Raw genomic sequence first — 19549 nt, forward strand, 5'->3', positions numbered from 1 at the left:
TTCAACTTCTTCTTCGGCTTCTTGTTAGGAGCGGGACCTATTGTTTGCGTGGTGGACCGGGGATTTTTTTTTAACATTGTTGTGCGAGTGACTGCTAAACATTCAGTGACGTTAATGTCACCTGTGTTGTTTCCCTTTTCCCTCGAAACTGAATTTCACCAAAATAATGGCGAATTCCGCTGCATTCCGCTGCATATTGTAAATGTGACGTCTGATGTGCCTTGTCCCTGTTGCATGTTATATGTGCTGAAAAACAGGAACCTGCTGGAAATCAGTTATTTTACTAAGACAGGCCCGTTTTAAATTGTAACTTTGTTACTTTTAATACTTTCCTGCTTAATAAAATAAAAAAAAAATAAAAAAATAATAAAAAAATATTATCAGTTGATTCCGTTTTTATTGTCCAATTCCGTGATTCCGTCCGCGTTTTCGTTATCGCGGATTTCATAGGGCCCTATGTACTGCTGTCAATCTTGGCCAGGTAGAAAAAAACCTACCTGGCCAAAATAGATTTTAATCTCAATGAGACTAAACCGGGTTAAATAAAGGATATAATAATAATTACGCGTGCGCAACCACACACACTTACCTAGCTTTACGTCTCCATAGTCTGTTAGGAGTATATTGGCCCCCTGTTCGACAAAACAAAAAGAAACAAAACACATTATAGTTAAATGCCCCGACTTGAACCAACAGCCCATAACAGAGAGCCTGTTGGGTAAATAAACAGACACATGCTTTGAAAACACAGATGCTTACCACTAAAGGGAAGCAACCAGAGTGTGTTGGGTTTCATAAGCTCAGCGGAGCATGGTAGCCATCTCGAAATTGGGTTAATAATATTGCAACGATGGCAATGGGGCTTGTGTTATTAGCCTCCCTCATGTATCATTAGCAGTGGGGTTAGCGTGGCTAGCCCCATGCCTCACTAGCTGTGGAGTTAGCGTGGCTGGTTAGCCTGGCTAGCCCCATGCCTCACTAGCTGTGGAGTTAGCGTGGCTAGCCCAATGCATCACTAGCTGTGGAGTTAGCCTAGCTAGCCCAATGCATCACTAGCTGTGGAGGTAGCCTGGCTAGCCCAATGCATCACTAGCTGTGGAGTTAGCCTAGCTAGCCCAATGCATCACTAGCTGTGGAGGTAGCCTGGCTAGCCCAATGCATCACTAGCTGTGGAGGTAGCCTGGCTAGCCCAATGCATCATTAGCTGTGGAGTTAGCCTGGCTAGCCCAATGCATCACTAGCTGTGGAGTTAGCCTGGCTAGCCCAATGCATCATTAGCTGTTGAGTTAGCCTGGCTAGCCCAATGCATCACTAGCTGTGGAGTTAGCCTGGCTAGCCCCATGCCTCACTAGCTGTGGGTTTGCGTGGCTAGCCCAATGCCTAACTAGCAGTGGGGTTAGCCTGGCTAGCCCCATGCATCATTAGCTGTGGAGTTAGCCTGGCTAGCCCCATGCCTCACTAGCTGTGGGTTTGCGTGGCTAGCCCAATGCCTCACTAGCAGTGGGGTTAGCCTGGCTAGCCCCATGCATCACTAGCTGTTGAGTAAGCCTGGCTAGCCCCATGCATCACTAGCTGTTGAGTTAGCCTGGCTAGCCCCATGCATCACTAGCCGTGAGAAAGATGTACTCTGTTTCTGTTGGCCCCGTCCGACTGACACAGGAAACAGGAAGCGTGCTCTGTGCAGCGGCTGGAGCAGAGATAACGAGCCCAACCGTGACCTCCGGTATCAACACTGGCCTCACGTGGCCACAAGACGCGAGGGAGGGCGCCAGGCCGGATCATGTGCTCTCACTCGTCATCGAGGATTCACAAACGGATTTGCTCACATTCTCACTCCCCCGGTTTCCACACACACCGCGGCCGTCGACCGATGACCGATGACCCGGCCAGAGATACGGCGCCCGGGATCGGCTGTGTCAACACACAAGGCCGACCCAGGACTGGGACATATATGGGCGTGCTGGTTCAGAAGTGATTCACTGTTTATCCTGTCGGTCATCAGCACGGTGGACCAAACTAGAGTGTATTTTTAAAAGCGGCCTCATTAAGGAGCAGGGGAGGCAGACCGCGACTGCACCCCGAACCTCTCGGCCCCAGGGTCAAACAGTCCAAACACCCCCTATTTATTACAGTCTGTTCCGCTAAGCTCTTGTCTCGTCGTCCGTCTGCTACGGCTGTAATAATGATGGACTATTGGAGATCACAGTCGCAGCGCTTTACAGAGAAGGGGGGGACACAGTGGGTGTAGCACCCACTGGGAGCCGGTAGTGAACCAGTAACCGTTGTGATACGTGCATGAGGGTGGTTCGCTGTACCTTGATGTCTCGGTGCATCTTGCCCTTGATGTGCAGATATCCCAAACCCTGTGAAGAGGAGAGTCTTTTAATGAGGACCGACAGGGTTTAAATGGACGTAAAAAGCCTACAAACGAATACGTTATCATCCATCAATGGTGAGGCAGAATTTTCTTTACGATGAGATCATTTAAAATCGTCTGTAAGTGAACATTGCTTTTAGGTTTTATTGTGAGTCACTTTCAGTCGCACTGTTGATGAATGATGAGGTTTTCTGAAAGACTGAATATTGATATTCAATACCAAGAAGATTGAGCAAAGGGTTTTCAAAACACCTTACCTGTAAAGTCTCCCTGGAGACGTATGCTATCTGAACCTCAGACAGAGGTCCGGTCACTGTAACACACACACACACATATTAATACAGAATGACAGTTGACATCGAGCCAAGACATCATAACACACTGGAAGGTTCTCCGCAGTCTCTGGTGTCTCCGTGTGATCCTGAGAGCAGCTCACCGTGGTAGATGTCCTGCAGGGACCCTCCTCCGCAGTACTCCATGCAGATCCACAGCTTCTCCCGGCTGCAGCAAACGAGAGAGACAGAGAGGTCAGAGGGACCCCTGTTCAGCAGAGACAACCGCGGGGTGTGACCCCAGACACAGAAGCCAACGCAGAGAGTCTGGTCGCAAAATAAATACAGACAAGGTATGATTGATGCCAACATACAGTAGAATTGACCCCCACACACAGAGGGAAGGATCCCCCACACATAGTGGGATGGAACCAAACTCAGTGGGATTGAACCCCCGCACACATTGGAATGGAACAAAACTCAGGCCGATGGACCCCCAACACTACGTGAGATGGAACCCCCCCCCCCACACACACACACACAACGGGATAGAACCAAACACACTGGGATTGAAAAAAAAACACTGGGATTGAACCCCCACACACAGTTGGATTGAACCCCCACACACACAGTGGGATGGAACAAAGCACACAGTGGGATGGTACCAAAAGCGCAGTGGGATGAACCCCAAATTTAAAGAGGGATTGAACCACACACACACAGTGGGATGGCACCCAACTTAAAGAGGGATTGAACCACACACACAGTGGGATGGCACCCAACATAAAGAGGGATTGAACCACACACACACATACAGTGGGATGGAACCCAACATAAAGAGGGATTGAACCACACACACACATACAGTGGGATGGAACCCAACATAAAGAGGGATTGAACCACACACAGTGGGATGGAACCCCACACACAAGCAATCGAGTCAAATCTCTAAAATAAGCCAACCATTTCATTTAAAAAATCCAATATCACTGACGTTTAGGGATTAAATCCTTCACGAGACAATGCTGTAATAGTGATCCAAACCTCTACATATTCTGGTGACCCCCATTTCTTTCCACAAGAAACTATTCCCAGGCTCAGCTTCCACACACACACACACACACACACACACACACACACACACACACACACACACACACACACACACACACACACACACACACACACACACACACACACACACACACACACACACACACGTTAACCAACCACTTCTGAGGGTGTATTCTCGTTAAACCTGCTGGAGGCCAAAAGACGGCGGGCGGGCTGGTGGCTCCTGCTTCCTCTGCTGATACCAGTCTACAGCCCCGCCGCCAGGCCCCAGAGGGCCCGCGTCCTGGCAACGAAGGGCCCCCGTCAGCAAACATGACTGCCGTGTTCTCGCACGCGTTGGCTCAGAAGCCTCAAGGAAAATACTGTCACGACATTTATTATTGACTGTTGATTCCCAGAAGAGGTTTAACTCCCGGAAGGGTTCTTACTTCACAAATTCTGACTTCAGTAAGAGTGGAAAAACTCCAGAAAGAGTTCCAGTTACAGTAAGATTACTTACTTCAGGACAAGTTCCAGCTACAGGAAAATCCTAACTTAAGAAGAGTTCTTACTTTATTTAGGATGAGTTCCAACTACAGGTGGAGTTTTAACATCAGGAAGAGTTCTACCACCAGGAATAGTTCAAACACCAGGAAGAGCTCCAACATTTGGCATGATATAACCCTAGGATACGCCTCACAGTTTGAATGCTACTAGACAACAATGGAATAGGGAATGAGGGAAGAGCAAACTGCGATCCAGAGCTGGGATACTTTCCATACGAGTGTAAACAGTTCATTCGGTTCACTGAGTATTCAAAATCACTCAAACCACAATTGATTCCTCAACTCTGAGCATTTTCCAAAACAAGATTTGAAGAGGTTGAGTGTAGCAGTATCCCATGTACATAACGGCAGCCAAGGAAGGAAGAAGGGAAGAGCAAAGATGGAAGGAAGATAAAATAATTGAGGGTAAATGGAAAAAAACAAAAGAAAGAAATACAGAAGAGAAAAGAATGAAGGAAGAGAAAAGCAAGGACAGAAAATTTACAAAATAATGGGAAGAATATGAAATGGGTGAGAGTGACCCAGTGAAGGACTGGATGAAAGAACCACGCATTGGTCGCAGGGGATCTTACCACAGGTAGCTCCCGAAGTAGGCCACGATGTTGTGGTGCATGCACTCCTTAACCATGAAGATCTCCTGCTGGATGATGGAGAAGTCATCGCCTGTGAGGAGAGAGCATTCAGAGATTAATAAGTTATGCCTTTAAATATTATAATAATAATAATAATAATAATAATAATAATAATAATAATAATACTACATGCCATTTGATGGAGCCTTTCATCCAAAGTACTTCCACATAAAATAGTAATAGTATACATAATACATCGAGCGCAAACATTCTTAGCACGGGCGCATCCAGCGGTAGAAAATGTATTAGTTCATTTATTAATGAAATAATAAAGACGGGTGCTGACTGGTGTTGTAAAAAGTAAATGTTCCTCTCCTATATGACCTTTATCATCAGCTGCAAGGACAATACATCGAATCGATCACCGTTTGTTACATATTTAAAATGTCAAGTTTCATTGCAAAATAGGACACAGACTGGGTCACTTCAGCGACTCAACAGCGTTATCATGAGGTCATACATTCGTTGTTCAAACTTAATGCTGATGTTACTGGAAGATCTACTACTGCATATAAATAGCAAATGGTACTTTTTTCAAATGTCACACGCAGAATTTAACACTTTTTATATTTAGGGCATTCAGAAGACGCTCTTATCCAAAGCGACTGACAATAAGTACATTGTTCAGAAGAAGAGAAACAACATATCGCTGTCGGTACAGTAAAACCAAGTGCCGAGCACTAACAATAGCTAGGTAAACCCATTCCTGTATACAACAAAGACAGCTAAGATAAGATGATACCCAACGCCAAGTACTATTTTTAAGTGCCAGGAGGTACAACATACAATTAGTGCCTCAGCGGGGTGTGTGTGGTTAGGGGGGTGATAGGGTAGGCTATGCAGAGTCTAGGTGAACTCTGAACACCTTTCATATCCTTATATATCCAATATAAAGTCTTAAGTCATTCTAGTTTTTCGTTTTTTTTATCCATTACTCAACCTAATGATTTTGGCAACAGCTAACTGCTCCTCATTAGCATACCTAGTGTCGCACCCAACCCTAGGCCAAAAGCTGTACCATGGGCGTGTCAATAACACAGAAAAGGAACATAATGTGCTTTGAAAAATAGCAGAGTGCTAACACACATCCGATCAATTAGGGAGCTAGCGCAGTGCTAAAACACGTGCTATCAGTAGGAAGCTAGCGCAGTGCTAACACAGTGCTATCAGTAGCTAGCTAGTGCAGTGCTAACAAAGTGCCATCAGTAGGAGGCTAGTGCAGTGCTAACACACATGCTATCAGTAGGAAGCTAGCACAGTGCCAACACACGTGCTATCAGTAGGAAGCAGTTGAGACATGAAGTATGTAAGGCCAGCTGCTATCAATTGAGAAGTCAAGACAAGGTCCTGGAACACATTTTCTCGCCATCTCTCTCAATCAAACAAACACACACGCACAAAATTGGCCCACTAACAATTGTAAATGCAGACTCTACTCTACACCCAAAAAATCCAAGGGAATCTCTTGACACATTTAGAAACAGAGGAGATCTGTCAGCAGAAGCAGTCAGCTTCCAAACCACGACCAATGAAAAGCAGAGGCTGTGACAGCCGCGAAGAATCTTCGATCAAATGACCACAAACTGGTCTTCACCCAGACTAAACAACCTCCCTCTAGTTTTGGCCTTTACAGTTGGACTCCTCATCGTGGACATTCTGAATCAAGTCTACCCCCCAAGATTATTCATTAGAAAATGTTTATCCGTTTGTCAATACAGTGATGCCTGGTTTCCTGTGTGGGAGTAGTAAAGTTGTAGGGAGACCGTATCTGATCGTACGGTCTGATATTTGTTTAATCTTAGAGGGCTCATGTCCACCGAAGACTTACAAAAACTTGTACATGCCTTTATCACTAGTAAGCTTGATTACTGCAATGGTCTCCTCACAGGTCTTCCAAAACAAACTCTGAGGAAGCTTCAGCTTGTTCAGAATGCTGCTGCTAGAGTTCTAACAAAGACCAAAAAATTTGATCATATTACACCAATTCTGAAATCGTTACATTGGCTTCCTGTAGGTCAGAGAATTGATTTTAAAATCATGTTGCTAACCTATAAATCCCTACATGGTTTAGGCCCAAAATATTTAACTGATATGCTTCCACTACATCAGCCTTCCAGACCACTAAGATCCTCTGAGACCAATCTGTTAATTATCCCCAGAGTAAACACAAAACATGGGAAAGCAGGATTTAGTTACTATGCAACAAATAGCTGGAATAAACTCCCAGAGGATTTAAGACTTGCCCCAACTCTGAGCACCTTTAAAACAAGACTGAAGACTTTTATGTTTGCAATAGCTTTCTGCTAAAATCTTAAATACATTGCACTTTCTAAAAAGCTTTTTTAACTTTGCCTTTATTTTCTATTTTAATACTAAAATGCCTTTTTCTATTTTAACCATTTCTTTGCATATGTTTTTCTTTTACTTATCTATTATTTTATTTTATTGTATGACAATGTTTATATGTGAAGCACTTTGAGTCTGCCTTGTGTATGAAAAGTGCTATATAAATAAAGTTGCCTTGCCTTGCCTAATCATCTTTTGGACCGTCGGCAGATACCCTAACCTAACCACCAATAGATCAGTCTGATCCTGCACTTCACTAGCAACTGTGTTTCTGCACATTTAGCATTTCCCTGCAGAAGAGTCCGGTGCGATACCAACATTAGATGGCCAGCTGCAGATCTGTGATAGCTCTGACTTTAAACATGGGGCTGTCGTCTTGTGGAGTGGAATGAGGGGGGAGTAGAGAAATGACTGAGTTCAAGGATGGTCCCATGAGAGTCTGAATCTAAGTCTGGAGTGGTAAACAAGCAGCCTTGTGTGTGTGTGTGTGTGTGTGTGTGTGTGTGTGTGTGTGTGTGTGTGTGTGTGTGTGTGTGTGTGTGTGTGTGTGTGTGTGTGTGTGTGTGTGTGTGTGTGTCTCTCTCTCTGGCTATTGCATTCCGCTGTACTCTAGATAGAATGCATTCCGTAAACCCAGAGGTTCCGGGCAATTTGACCATTCAAGGCCTTTGACGTGCTACAAGTGTTTGGTGTCAAGCCAGGAGTACTGTACACCTCCAGGAACAGCGGGCTGGGGCGTACACTGGAGGTGGGTCCCACCTTTCACCTTAGAGAAATGTATGTTGACACAGAATGTTTGAACTTGTGTTACGCAACTCGAAAGTCTGAGGCAGAGGTCACTTGTTTTGTGGACGCTGCCGATAGTCGATGACATCAGGGCTATGGAGGTAAACATGCCTTCAGAGACGCTGCCGGAGGTATACACCAGCGTTAATATTCTGAACGTCACCCAATGTCTTGGGAATGAATAGTGAATCAACACACACACACACACACACACACACACACACACACACACACACACACACACACACACACACACACACACACACACACACACACACACACACACACACACACACACACACACACACACTAGACCTCAACCGGATCATCATGTCTAAGGTCACGTGGTGGTTATGAACTCTGCAGAACTGCTGGGCATTAAGTGTGGTCACCAGTGCACACAGCTAGTCGCTAGCAGCAGAGCTGCAAATGGGGGAATGGGAGTATTTCACCGAGCGGCCATCTTGGTTCAAACGACCAGCCGGGTGGGGGAACTGAATGCGTAATCCGGCGTCAAGTGGCTGCTAGGTGAATAAGGCCCATTGTACCAGCAGATGAGTTGGTCCGGGTGGAACATGGGGTTTGCAAAAGGCTCATGCAGAACCTTAGCGGGGGAGGTCCTGTAATGAGAATACATCCAGTCTCACTTGAATGCATTTAATTGCGATGTTTTCGGGAGGCCTGTAATCCGCACATCTGGATGTTTTTTGTAATCCGGAAAGAACCGGCTCCAGGGAGATTAGCACCTCTGGTACGAGTCACGACCAGTCCCAGTACAGCGCACCATTCAGCTCTACTGGACGCCAGAGAACAGAATTACCCTTTGGACCGGGGCAGGGGAGAGATGGACGACCCGCCGTGTTCACATTGGTGCCCGTTTTATAAAGCTATTATAAATCATTTAATCAGTTTGATTGTCATTATGAGAATCAAATGGTACAGTCCAATTAGATTAGATTAGATACAACTTTATTCATCCCCCATGGGAGAAATATGTTTGTTGCAACAGCCCATGATCAATGAATATAATCAGACCTCGTCGAGTGTTTCAAGTGTGACGTTTGGTCGCCACCCAAGCGTCTCACAGTGCTGCGGTTCAATATGTTTTTCTCGTATGGTTGACCACATTGGGTGTGAAACCTAGTGGGCTGGGGCTAAGCAGTGGCTAACCAGGGCCGTGTTCATGCTAGCTCTACCTGTTCAGATAGACACACTAACATACTGGGTTGGGGCTAACCAGTGGCTAACCAGGGCTGTGTTAATGCTAGCTCTACCTGTTCAGACAGGCACACTAACCTACTGGGATGGGGCTAACCAGATGCTAACCAGGGACTTACAAGGGGCGTGTTAATGCTAGCTCTACTTGTACAGCTAGACAGGACTGCATCAAAGCAAACGGCCATAACTACTGGTTTCTGCCAAACTATTCAGAGTAAAAGCCTACATGAATGGTTGTCTATAGTTTGAGTTCTTCTGCATCTTCCTGTGGTAGTCGCCTCTGAACAATAACACCTCTGTTAACGATCTTTTAACACAGAATCATCGTACCTAGAGGCAAAGAAAAGTGCCAGATACATTAACCTCAAGATTTGAGGTGACAACCTACATCCTGTTGAAGAGAACACCGGCAAAGGCCAGTCATTATGGTTAGGGGCTGCACTGTGGATGTTTTGCTGTATTTAAACCTGGAAGGTATGATGATATACTAAGGATGCACATCCTCAGTTCATGTTGGCCTTAACCAATAAAGATTATGGTTCTCACTTTTACAGGGTGAGGGTTAAGTATAGTGACCATGTAACGCCAGGTCCGTGGTAGCACTCTAAATATCAGAACAAAGACATCCAATATTGAATCCATTAATCATACAGCTCTAGTGGTTTGAGTTTCGATGCTTGAGACAAACATCTGCTAGATGTGATGAGGATCTGAACTGCGCTGAACCGTTCCCTACGAGACTGATCGCTTCCCGTCCGCTGTGTCACCTCCTACTAGCAGCGGCAGCAACACGTGTGTTCTGTGTGGTGCTGAAACGCCTCACCACAGAACGGGTAAAGGCTTAGTTATGGTTCCACGTCGACGCCACGCGGGGGGTATTACGGACTCATTACATCCTTGCGGACCCTCCTTGCATCCACCGCCAAGGGCCTGACGTGCGCCTCCCAAAAATTGTAGCCTTGCATCGAGGCGACGCAGAACGCAGAACCAAAACAGGTTCGCGACTGCGTGGTCACTGCGTTGCGTCAACGTTGAACCATAACCAAGCCTTATAACTGGAGGCCGTAGTCTTCTGAGTCGTCCCTCCAAAACGAGGCAACAGCTAGCGCGTGCAGGACGCCGTCTGGACCGTACGGCTACGGGCACCGTGATGTGCTGTGTTAGGAACCAGAAGCCTGCTTGGCAAGGCCCTTTGTTGGTTTTTATAGCCACCTTACCGTCAGTCCAACGCCTGGCAGTGATCAGGCCGCTCAGCTACTTCCCCCGCAGGGCATCCAGTGCGTTCCCTAAGCTGATGCCTGCGATCACCTAATGGCTCCCACATGTTACAAAAGGCCTTGTATTATTTATTAGCTACAGCGCAAGCTATCGGGGGGGGGGGGCCAGAAGTTCCTGTTTATGAGTCAATGATACTTCAGCAAAACACCTTTTACAGAGATCCTAATGGTTGCATTGCAGAAGCACGTTATTAAGTCAATGTGGGGAAGCTTCACGGCCTAGGGCATGTTTCAGCTTCAACTGAATGTATGATTCACCTTTATGTCGTTTCAGTGGCATAAAGGACAGCTAGGCGTGAGCAGATCTGCTCAGTCATCGTGGCTAACCCACAAACACCAATGGGATGTAATCGGCTGTTCGACAGGCCCGCCCGTTTCGATTAGGTGAACCAATCACTGGCGTTTGGCAGCCTTCATCAGATAGCCCCACAGCTTTCATAATTCACTTAGGAATGTGGCATCCATACCACACATCAGAGGCGGAACCAAACGTTGGTCTAAATGAGGAGTTCACAGGTCCCCACTTCAACCTTTCCGTGGTGCTCTGCGGGGCCTCGTCTGTGTCAACGACACTCCCCCTCCTGGTCCAACCGGTTGGGTCCCTGGGTCCACCCTAAGGTGTTTACTGCAAGGATGGCAGCGGAGCAAAGCATGCTGGGAGGTGACATTCCTGTTCAAACAGGATGCACAGGGTTGGGCCTCTGGAGAGCAAGTCGATTTGTAATGTTGATGAGGATAATAATACTCATATCCATAATAATAATAACCATTGATTTTTATAAATGCCTTTCTGCCCAAGGATCTGGAACACCACCCAAAGGCCTGGAGGAGAAGGTCTACAAGAAAGATCTGTCGTCTGAAGACATACACCTGCTTTAGGAGACAGTGCCAACAGCCATGGGCTTCTGAAAGCGATAAGCGTCTGCTGTGTGTGTGTGTGTGTGTGTGTGTGTGTGTGTGTGTGTGTGTGTGTGTGCGTGCGTGCACACTATCTCTACTGCGTCTACCTCCAACTTCCCCTTATCGTGGGGAGGTTATAAAACCTGTGCCTCAGCGTTCTTCACTGCAACTTGCGGCTAAGCTGGATGATCTTCTGTGACTTGTGCGCGTAAACAACCCATCAGTTCCTGAACCTCTGCGTCTGCAAGGGAGACCACATCCTGGACGCACCGAGGCATAGCCTGTTGTTGTCACACCGTTGGCTTTCGTTTGTGAATAGTGTTTGTGGTCCACCGATATAGATTGAGTTACTTTAACATATTAAATACATCTGTGGATGTCTTTGGGGATAAACGTTTATAATAATGTATCCATCTGTAAATATTGTACATTTGTTCCTTTTTTTTATAATAATAATAAATGAAATTTATATAGCGCTTAATATGGTACTCTAAGACGCTTAAAGGTTTTAATGTGAATGTGATTTGTGTTATTATATTTACAGCGTAATTTGTATAATTTTCTCTCAGCTTTTTTTCCACTGTCCTTTAGTATTGCTAGGACACCCAGGCTACCCCTTGAAGATAAAAAAAAGTGTTCACATCTCGAAGCTCGAAAGCTCTGACTGAGGGAAGTGTCACTGCAGCATCTCAACGTGTCAGCGGAGTGATCATCTCCGTGTCCAGATAAGAGGACAGGTCGTTAAGATCTGAGTACCATGATGTAAGCTGAAGCCATTCTACTTAGCACCCCCTTTCTCCTCCACCAGTATCATCCTTCTCCTCCTCACGGTGACGATGAGGCCGCGAGCGACAGAGACACACTCGAGGAGGGAATCTCACGGTTTAATGTCGGGTAATCCTCCAGGCTTTGTCTGGGGGGCCTGGGGCCAAAACCCACCAGTAATCCCTCTAATCTGGCCAACGGTAGCTCCGTCACTGGGTCACCACTTTACTAGCATCACCAGCACCATACAACACCCACCCGCATAGCAACCATCAACCACATCCCCACCATGAAACTGCTACAGTGTGGTCAACGGCACCACAACCACTACAGATCATTGGTAGGTAGAGAGCGACCTGAAAGGTCTTCCCCCAGGACCACCAGAGATCCTGTGCGACCATTAACCTTTCCCCCGCAATAGTTCTAGTGAGAGCTCCACACACAATACTTTTACTTACATTTAAATAAATGATTATACGAGAACATTTTCTTCCTGGAAGGACAAAAGTATCTACACAGCTTTAGTTGTTTGTATTTAACAATTATTTTTTCTATAACTTGCACACACTTCGAAATATAGACCTAACTTATTGACTTTAGAGTCGTTTATCATTGTTTGTTGTTGACCGGTCATCCCAATCCCAGGGCCCACACACAGCCCAGACTCAAACCAACGGCCTTTATCCAACCACTCCGTTGCCTCTCGCCTGACCCATTCGGCAGAAAAGTTGCATTGAAACAAACCCAAAGATTACTGCCAACTACAGAGTAGCGTGAAAGTGCTGCACTTGCTCGAGATAAGTCTACTTAACATCGGGTGCCGCTAGTCTCGTGGCGCTAGTTCGCACCTCCCACGAACACACCGCGCTGATTCGCCGGTTATTTGCGAGCAGCACGCAACCAATCAGAGGCTCAAGTCCTCACGACGCCAACTCTCTCAGACTTTGCATGTTGATTCGGACCAGACACCGCCCGCCTGGTTCCAAAAGCTTCCAACACAGCTGAACACACCGAACAGATTTGTTCCCGTACTCGTCCGAGTCTCCACCGAATGCTTCAGATGGCCAACGGTTGGGCCAGTGTTTTCCACGCTTAACATTAACAGCAATGGACATTTTGGAGAACCAAAACGTGTGTTGCATTCTCTCCGTTAGGCCATCGACAAGGAGCAGGAGGACACTTACCTGGTTCCAGTTTTATAATCTTCACGGCAGCCAGCTCTCCCGTTTTGATGTTTCGCGCCTGAAAAACAAAACGGCCATCATCAGTGACTGACGCAAGTCTCAACCCATGTAACCCGTGTGAGACTAGCTTAGGGTACATGAACGATGAGCTTCATCGGAACTGAAGATAAACCTGAACTGTAATGTAACACGATGCACTGTTGTGACACGAGCCACAGGTTTGATCAACAACAACCACAAGAGCCCTGTTTCATTACAGTTATCTTAGAGATACTTAAAGGTTGGGTATGGAATTCTCTTTTTTGCAAAATTACTTGAAATCCTTATCATAACCCACTTACAGCCACTGAGTTAGAAATACTGACATGAAAATTAAACAAGTCAATCATCTGTGGAACGGGCAGAGCTCGAAAAACTCCAGCCAATGATTTCCAGACCCACCGAGTGTCATTGGACAGTAAGTACGTCAATCAAACAGTCGTACTGCACTCCCCCCCCCCCCCCCCCGCTACCCACGAGTGACCCCTTCGTGCACGTACTCAAAGCTCGTGACCCAAAGCAAGCTTCTGTTTGTTGTTATCCTGCGGTAACTACTGGAGCTAAAGGCTCACTCTCGCGCATCTGTGTTCGCTCGTGCATGATTGCGCGTCCATGTACTGGAATGGGTGGAGTCAGAGTCAGCGTTGAAGGAGAGGGGGTATGACGAATATTTATTATAGTCTATCCTATAATACATCTTCTCCAGCCAAGGCTGATGATTGTGGATATGAAACTCTTGATAAAAGCAGCGACTGCCAAAGCAGAACAGATAGACAGATACACATATAGACGATGAGTAGTGTTTAACGTCCAGGGAAGACATCATGAACAGAAACGAGTGTAGGAACTTCAACCCGAGTCCCTCAATCAGCAACGCAAACCATCTCCTAACCTGATTGTATTTTGCACATGACAAAGACAACATCAGAAAAACCTCTCTTTCTCGATCTCTTGCTACAACTCCTCTGCATCCATTAGTCACACCTTGCACCCAGCTCTCTGATCCGCCAGCTGATTGGATCACCGCTTTAACTTCCTGTTCAACAACATCGGTCACACAGTGGTTCAGCGCGTCGACGCTGCACTCACCCACAGAGGAGGCCCAAAGAGAGGGTTTCCTGCTGGTTCATTGCCTAGTGCAGGGGTCGGCAACCCTAGGCACGCGTGCCACCACTGGCACGGGGCAGCATTGGCTCACTTAAAAAAAGATTTATTTTTTATTTTGTTTTATTATTCAAAAAATTCACAGCACAATGCGGCATCATTGTGCTGCCGCATATGGGACATATGTAATTATAATTTGTAAGCCCGTGTTGCAAATATAACAACCAAAAAAACATTTAAAATGTTGATGCATGATTGTGGACTATATGAAAATAGTACAATTACAGGTCTTCTGGAAATGTTTTTGGTCGCCGTGTCAAAATTCAGCTTCATTTTTTATATTGTTGCTTAAGGCACACTCATTAACAAAAAAAATTTCAGACTGGCACTGCATGTTGAACAGGTGGCTGACCCGACCTAGTGAAAGTGCTCCGTGCTGGGCTCCAGACCCAGGTTTGATGTGATGGAGGAGGGGAGCTGGAGGTCCGTAACCCCCTGAAACCCGGGCAGTGTAACCACCCTTCAGCTGTTCAGATGAGATACGGCGACCTCGGGTTAAGAACTGTACCCCGCACGCAGCGGTCAACATGCACGCACATAAGGCATCATGTTATGCTGTTATCTGTTGCCGTGTGTATTCTTTAATATGTTCTTACTTTTTAGCAATCCTGTGCCTAGCTTAACATCATGCCAAAGGACTACAGTTGATAATGAGCCTGCTAGCTAACACTGCCACATTTACAGAAATGTAGATTAACGTGCAGTCCTTTAGATTAAATTAAATGAAATAAGGACAACACGTGCACGCGCATACAGAGAACACATGCACACGCATACGGACAACACGTGCACATGCATACGGAGAACATGTGTGCACTCACACACACACAGACACAAATGGATATTAGTTACTAAATGCATGCTGAGTGCATGGTCTCATACGCATTTTAGGACACACCGGTGATCCAATGCAGCTAGTAAAAATGAGGATCTGCAGCAGCATCCACATGCAATTTCAACTGCTAATGTGAAACTGAAACTACCTTCAATTGTTTACACAATCTAATTAAATCATTGGCGGTAAATCATTTTTTCTTTTACACAAATACTGCTAGGAAATATGCTTAACAGCCTCTACTGTATTCCAACGTGAACTGTTGATTCGTTACCATATGACCCTATGACCCTATGACCGATCTGTTTGGCGCGTTTAAACGATTACGTGCATGTGTGTATGCACGTGGACGCGTATCAGAGTATGTTTTGTCCGGCTTATCAAACCGTCTTGACCGGCGTCAAGAAGGACTTTAACAAAACATTCAAGGGATGACAACGTAGCAGTGAATAGTTATGCAGCGTGACCTGTGTCTGTACATCTGCAGTTCCCACACATACGGGAGCAAAGAAATTCAACATTTCAGAAATGCCTCACAGGACAGACAAGACAAGAAAGCGCCCACGTACGATTTTAAATAGGCCTTTGGCTGCCTACCAGCTGCAGGGAACCCACTTCCCGTTGACAGACTGAAGACGACCTGTCTGAGGGTGACATAGGCGCTGCGAGATGACAAAAACACCCCCGCTCTAGAACATGCTCATTAACGTTCCACTGCTTGCAATGTGGCACTTAATACCTGTGTCCGTGCACACACACATACACACACACGCACACACACACACACCTCCGCGCCGTCACCTCACAACATCGACCGTAGCGGAGACATTAATGCAGGAGCGGAGAAGCGGTTTATCCAGCCCTGCTGGAAGTTGTTGCCGGTCAGGTGGCTGATGTCTCTGGGTTGCTAGATCCTCACTATGGGAACCACAGGCTGTCCTCTGAACCCAGAACTCTATATGCACTAGCCGAGTGCATATGAGCGGGTTTCGTAATGTCCACTATGCGTTTGGATGAATGTAGTATGTGGACTGCAACGATTAGTCAAATAAGCCATGTGTGGATCGACAGAAAATAAATCTAAATCCAATTTTCATAATGGATTACTTGTTTGAGGCATTTGTTGTGCACGAATAAACATTGGCTGCTTAATAACCGGTCATTGCAAATACTTGAGCCATATTATCAAACAATATATTAATTGCCTAAATGTTGTTAATGGAGTGTTGGGGGTGTACCTCTTGTACCAGGAGGCCTACAGTTTGGACAAGTCATCAGGGTTTGAACCCTCAACCTCCCGGCTGGGTGTCAAACGCCCTGGCAGCCGCCGACCCTGCATCTAACGTGATTACTCTCTGGGTGCTTGATCCTTTCCATGCAGTCTACAGGACGTGTTTGCCTCCCTTACCAAGGATTTTCCATGACGGGAAAACTGTTTGGTTCCAGGTATTTACCGGATCCCGTATTAGGAAAGCAGCCAGGAGCTGCTTAGAGTGTTTCACCTCGCCGGGGTAAATAACGGCTATTAGTCACTCTGTGCCACGCGCTGCACTGTCAATATGAATTAAGAGGTTTGCGTTACCGTCCAAGACACAATCTTCAATCTAGACAATTATGCTGATTAAATGCAGGGTCATACATCAGACCCAAAATGATTTCATTACCCATTATTCGTGGCGTTCACATTAGTAAAGTATTTGCAGTGATCGCCAAGATACAAGCTGTACAAATATGTGGAAGTGCAATAGCTCAGGAGGCTGAGCAGGTCATCTGGTTAAAGGTTCAATGCTCAGTTCCTTAACACCCAACCCCTGACTGGCTTTTGTACTGCATGGTTGACACACATTTGGGTGATGCATGCTTGAATGGGAGCCCCTCATTTTAACACACATAGGGTCGCCCTGCTTAGAAAAGGGCTGTATGAATGCAGTGCCTTCACCATCGTCACCTCCCAGCAATAAGGCAGCTCCGACCTACAACTCCAAGTAATGAACATTACCAGAGTTATCACCAGCGATAAAGACCCGCATTGATAACCTTTTCCCCCCGCGTACATTCAAATCAGCACACCTTCATTACCCCATCATAAACATAAGCAGCTACTGCCCAGATCCCAACGTAGACAAACCCTCCCCCGTGAGGCTTCCAATGTGTGAAGCAGAACAAATACAAAGAGACAGAGAGAAAGGAGGACTTTTCCCATTTTGAGTATTTCCGCTGTCATTCGGGCCGGGAACACACCCAGAGCCCAGCGCGTGTTTAGACAGGGGCCTGCTCGGATTTCACCGGGCTGCGGCCCCGTGTGTGTGTGGGTGTATGTGCGTGTGCTCTCGGAGAATACCAGGCACTGCATTCCACCATTGGCTCGTCTAGGGGGTGGGGAATGGGGAATGAGGGGGGGGCTGCTGAAGGCTTTGTGAGTCGAGGGCCAGCAACAGGCATGTCAGAGTATCACCATACACATATTTAATCATATCAACTGCCTACGAAAGGATAAAAACATTCTTGTGTGACACCGCAGATCTTTTTCTTTTTTGCCAAAACTCTGAAAAATTGGCAGCAATGATGCATATGGTTAAAGTTTATTCACTGCTAATAACATGTTTTTTTTAATTGGAGCCATTTAAGTAAGCCCTTCGCTCAGGGGTGGACTGGGAAAGTTACCAAGCAACCCACTCATGCACTCGGGTGGTACACATCTTCTTCACATGAATAACAACAACGCCACTCATGGTAATAGGGGGTGTCACTCGGTCCATGGTCGTACCTTGTACACGTCCCCATAAGTCCCACTTCCAACCCTCTGGATCAGCTCGAAGTCGTTCTGCGGGTTCCGTCTCTGGATCTCCCCGCTGGGCCGAGGAGACACCTCCATGATAGCGAGAGATTGCTCGTCTGCTCGGACGATGCTTCACATTGAGTTGGCGACACAGATTAGGACGAAGTCTATTTCAATAAAGTCCGGAGGGAAACTTTGATTCGTGCTTCGGTCCCTTCACAAAGCATCACACCGCTCCAAGTCCTGGAAATGACATGCAGGAAAAAGTTTTCAGAAAGTAACCCAAAGCTCTTGTTAAACCATCGGTCAGAATAAGCGTAATACAGACGGATCCCCTGTGGTTTATGAATAAAAACAGCAAAAAGTATCTCCATAGGAAGGGTCCGACTATTTTTCGGAAATACAACCCTTCCTTGTGTATATGTGGTCAGCCACAAAACGGTACATCCCTCAGCTATAGTTTAGTTTTTTAATAAATAGTATGTATTGTATTTATCGTACGATGATACATAATACCAATACTTTATACAGGCTCTTCGGAACAACTCACAGTTACAGGTGCCACGGACATAACAGTAGCAGTCGTAATACAGGACAGTAAACTCCAGTACGTAGTCCGAGCCAGGTCTTAACAAGCTGAGATAGGGACTTAGCAGCTAGGCTAGGCTAGACAGCTACCGCTGAGGATCTGGCGTTAGCTTCGGAGCTAGCTGCGGCTAACAAGTTGAAGTAAAAAAAAAACATACCGTCTGTACCGCTCGTACGACGGCGGAATAAGTCCCGCATGTCGAATAAGTTTCCAAACTGGGTTGAGACCGGGTTGTTAACGCGTCGAACAGCAAGTTATCCGGGCAGAATGTGTCCCTTTGTTCTCGGGGGGTGAAACTGCAAACTTGTGTCGGCTACTGCCGTCCACTCTCTCCGCTCGTTAATCCGCAGCGACAGACGCCGTCGCTGAGCCGCAGGATCCCCGCGTCAGGCCGGGGACATGCAGTCTCCTCCCGCTGACAGGGTTCACGTTCAGGGGACTGTGTGGATCCTGGGCAGGAACAGAACGTTTTGCTGTGACAATGGCTCTGCTTGCAATAATATAATATAGCTTGAAAGTTGAGTACAACAATTAAGCACAATTAAATAAATAAAAAGTATAGTGTGTAATAACAATTATTTAAAAAAGGTATGTAAAATATTCTTATTCTTGTATCAAAAGCACAATAAACCCTTAAATGTGTACACGACTGTTTTATTTTCCATATTCACAGAGCACCCCAAAACTGATGAAAGTCTGGGGGTCTCTGATCTTCTATTGGCTCGTTATTTCGAGATTTCTCTCCGAATTATCTGAACGTGTCGCCA

General features: G+C 46.2%; 1 protein-coding gene across 16 annotated transcripts in view; it reads right to left on the reverse strand.

Moving 5' to 3' along the window:
• Nucleotides 1-19432, reverse strand: part of map4k5 (mitogen-activated protein kinase kinase kinase kinase 5) — a 46888-nt gene extending 27456 nt beyond the window's left edge. For 2 of the 16 annotated variants that reach the window (XM_030356831.1, XM_030356828.1), the window contains exons 1-8: nt 18940-19432; nt 18182-18436; nt 13377-13434; nt 4841-4931; nt 2814-2878; nt 2635-2690; nt 2316-2363; nt 590-632 (exon numbers count right to left, since the gene is read on the reverse strand). In XM_030356831.1, the coding sequence (XP_030212691.1) occupies nt 590-632; nt 2316-2363; nt 2635-2690; nt 2814-2878; nt 4841-4931; nt 13377-13434; nt 18182-18289 (469 nt within the window). In that variant the 5' untranslated portion in view covers nt 18290-18436; nt 18940-19432. Of the gene's footprint in view, nt 1-589; nt 633-2315; nt 2364-2634; nt 2691-2813; nt 2879-4840; nt 4932-13376; nt 13435-18181; nt 18437-18743; nt 18898-18939 lie in introns of those variants that run through there. The other 14 variants (XM_030356829.1, XM_030356826.1, XM_030356836.1 and 11 more) reach the window with 9 other exon arrangements.
• Between the last annotated feature and the right edge of the window lie 117 nt (nt 19433-19549).

This window comes from Gadus morhua, chromosome 5 (assembly GCF_902167405.1).
Source record: "Gadus morhua chromosome 5, gadMor3.0, whole genome shotgun sequence".
In the NCBI taxonomy this organism is placed as follows: Eukaryota; Metazoa; Chordata; class Actinopteri; order Gadiformes; family Gadidae; genus Gadus; species Gadus morhua.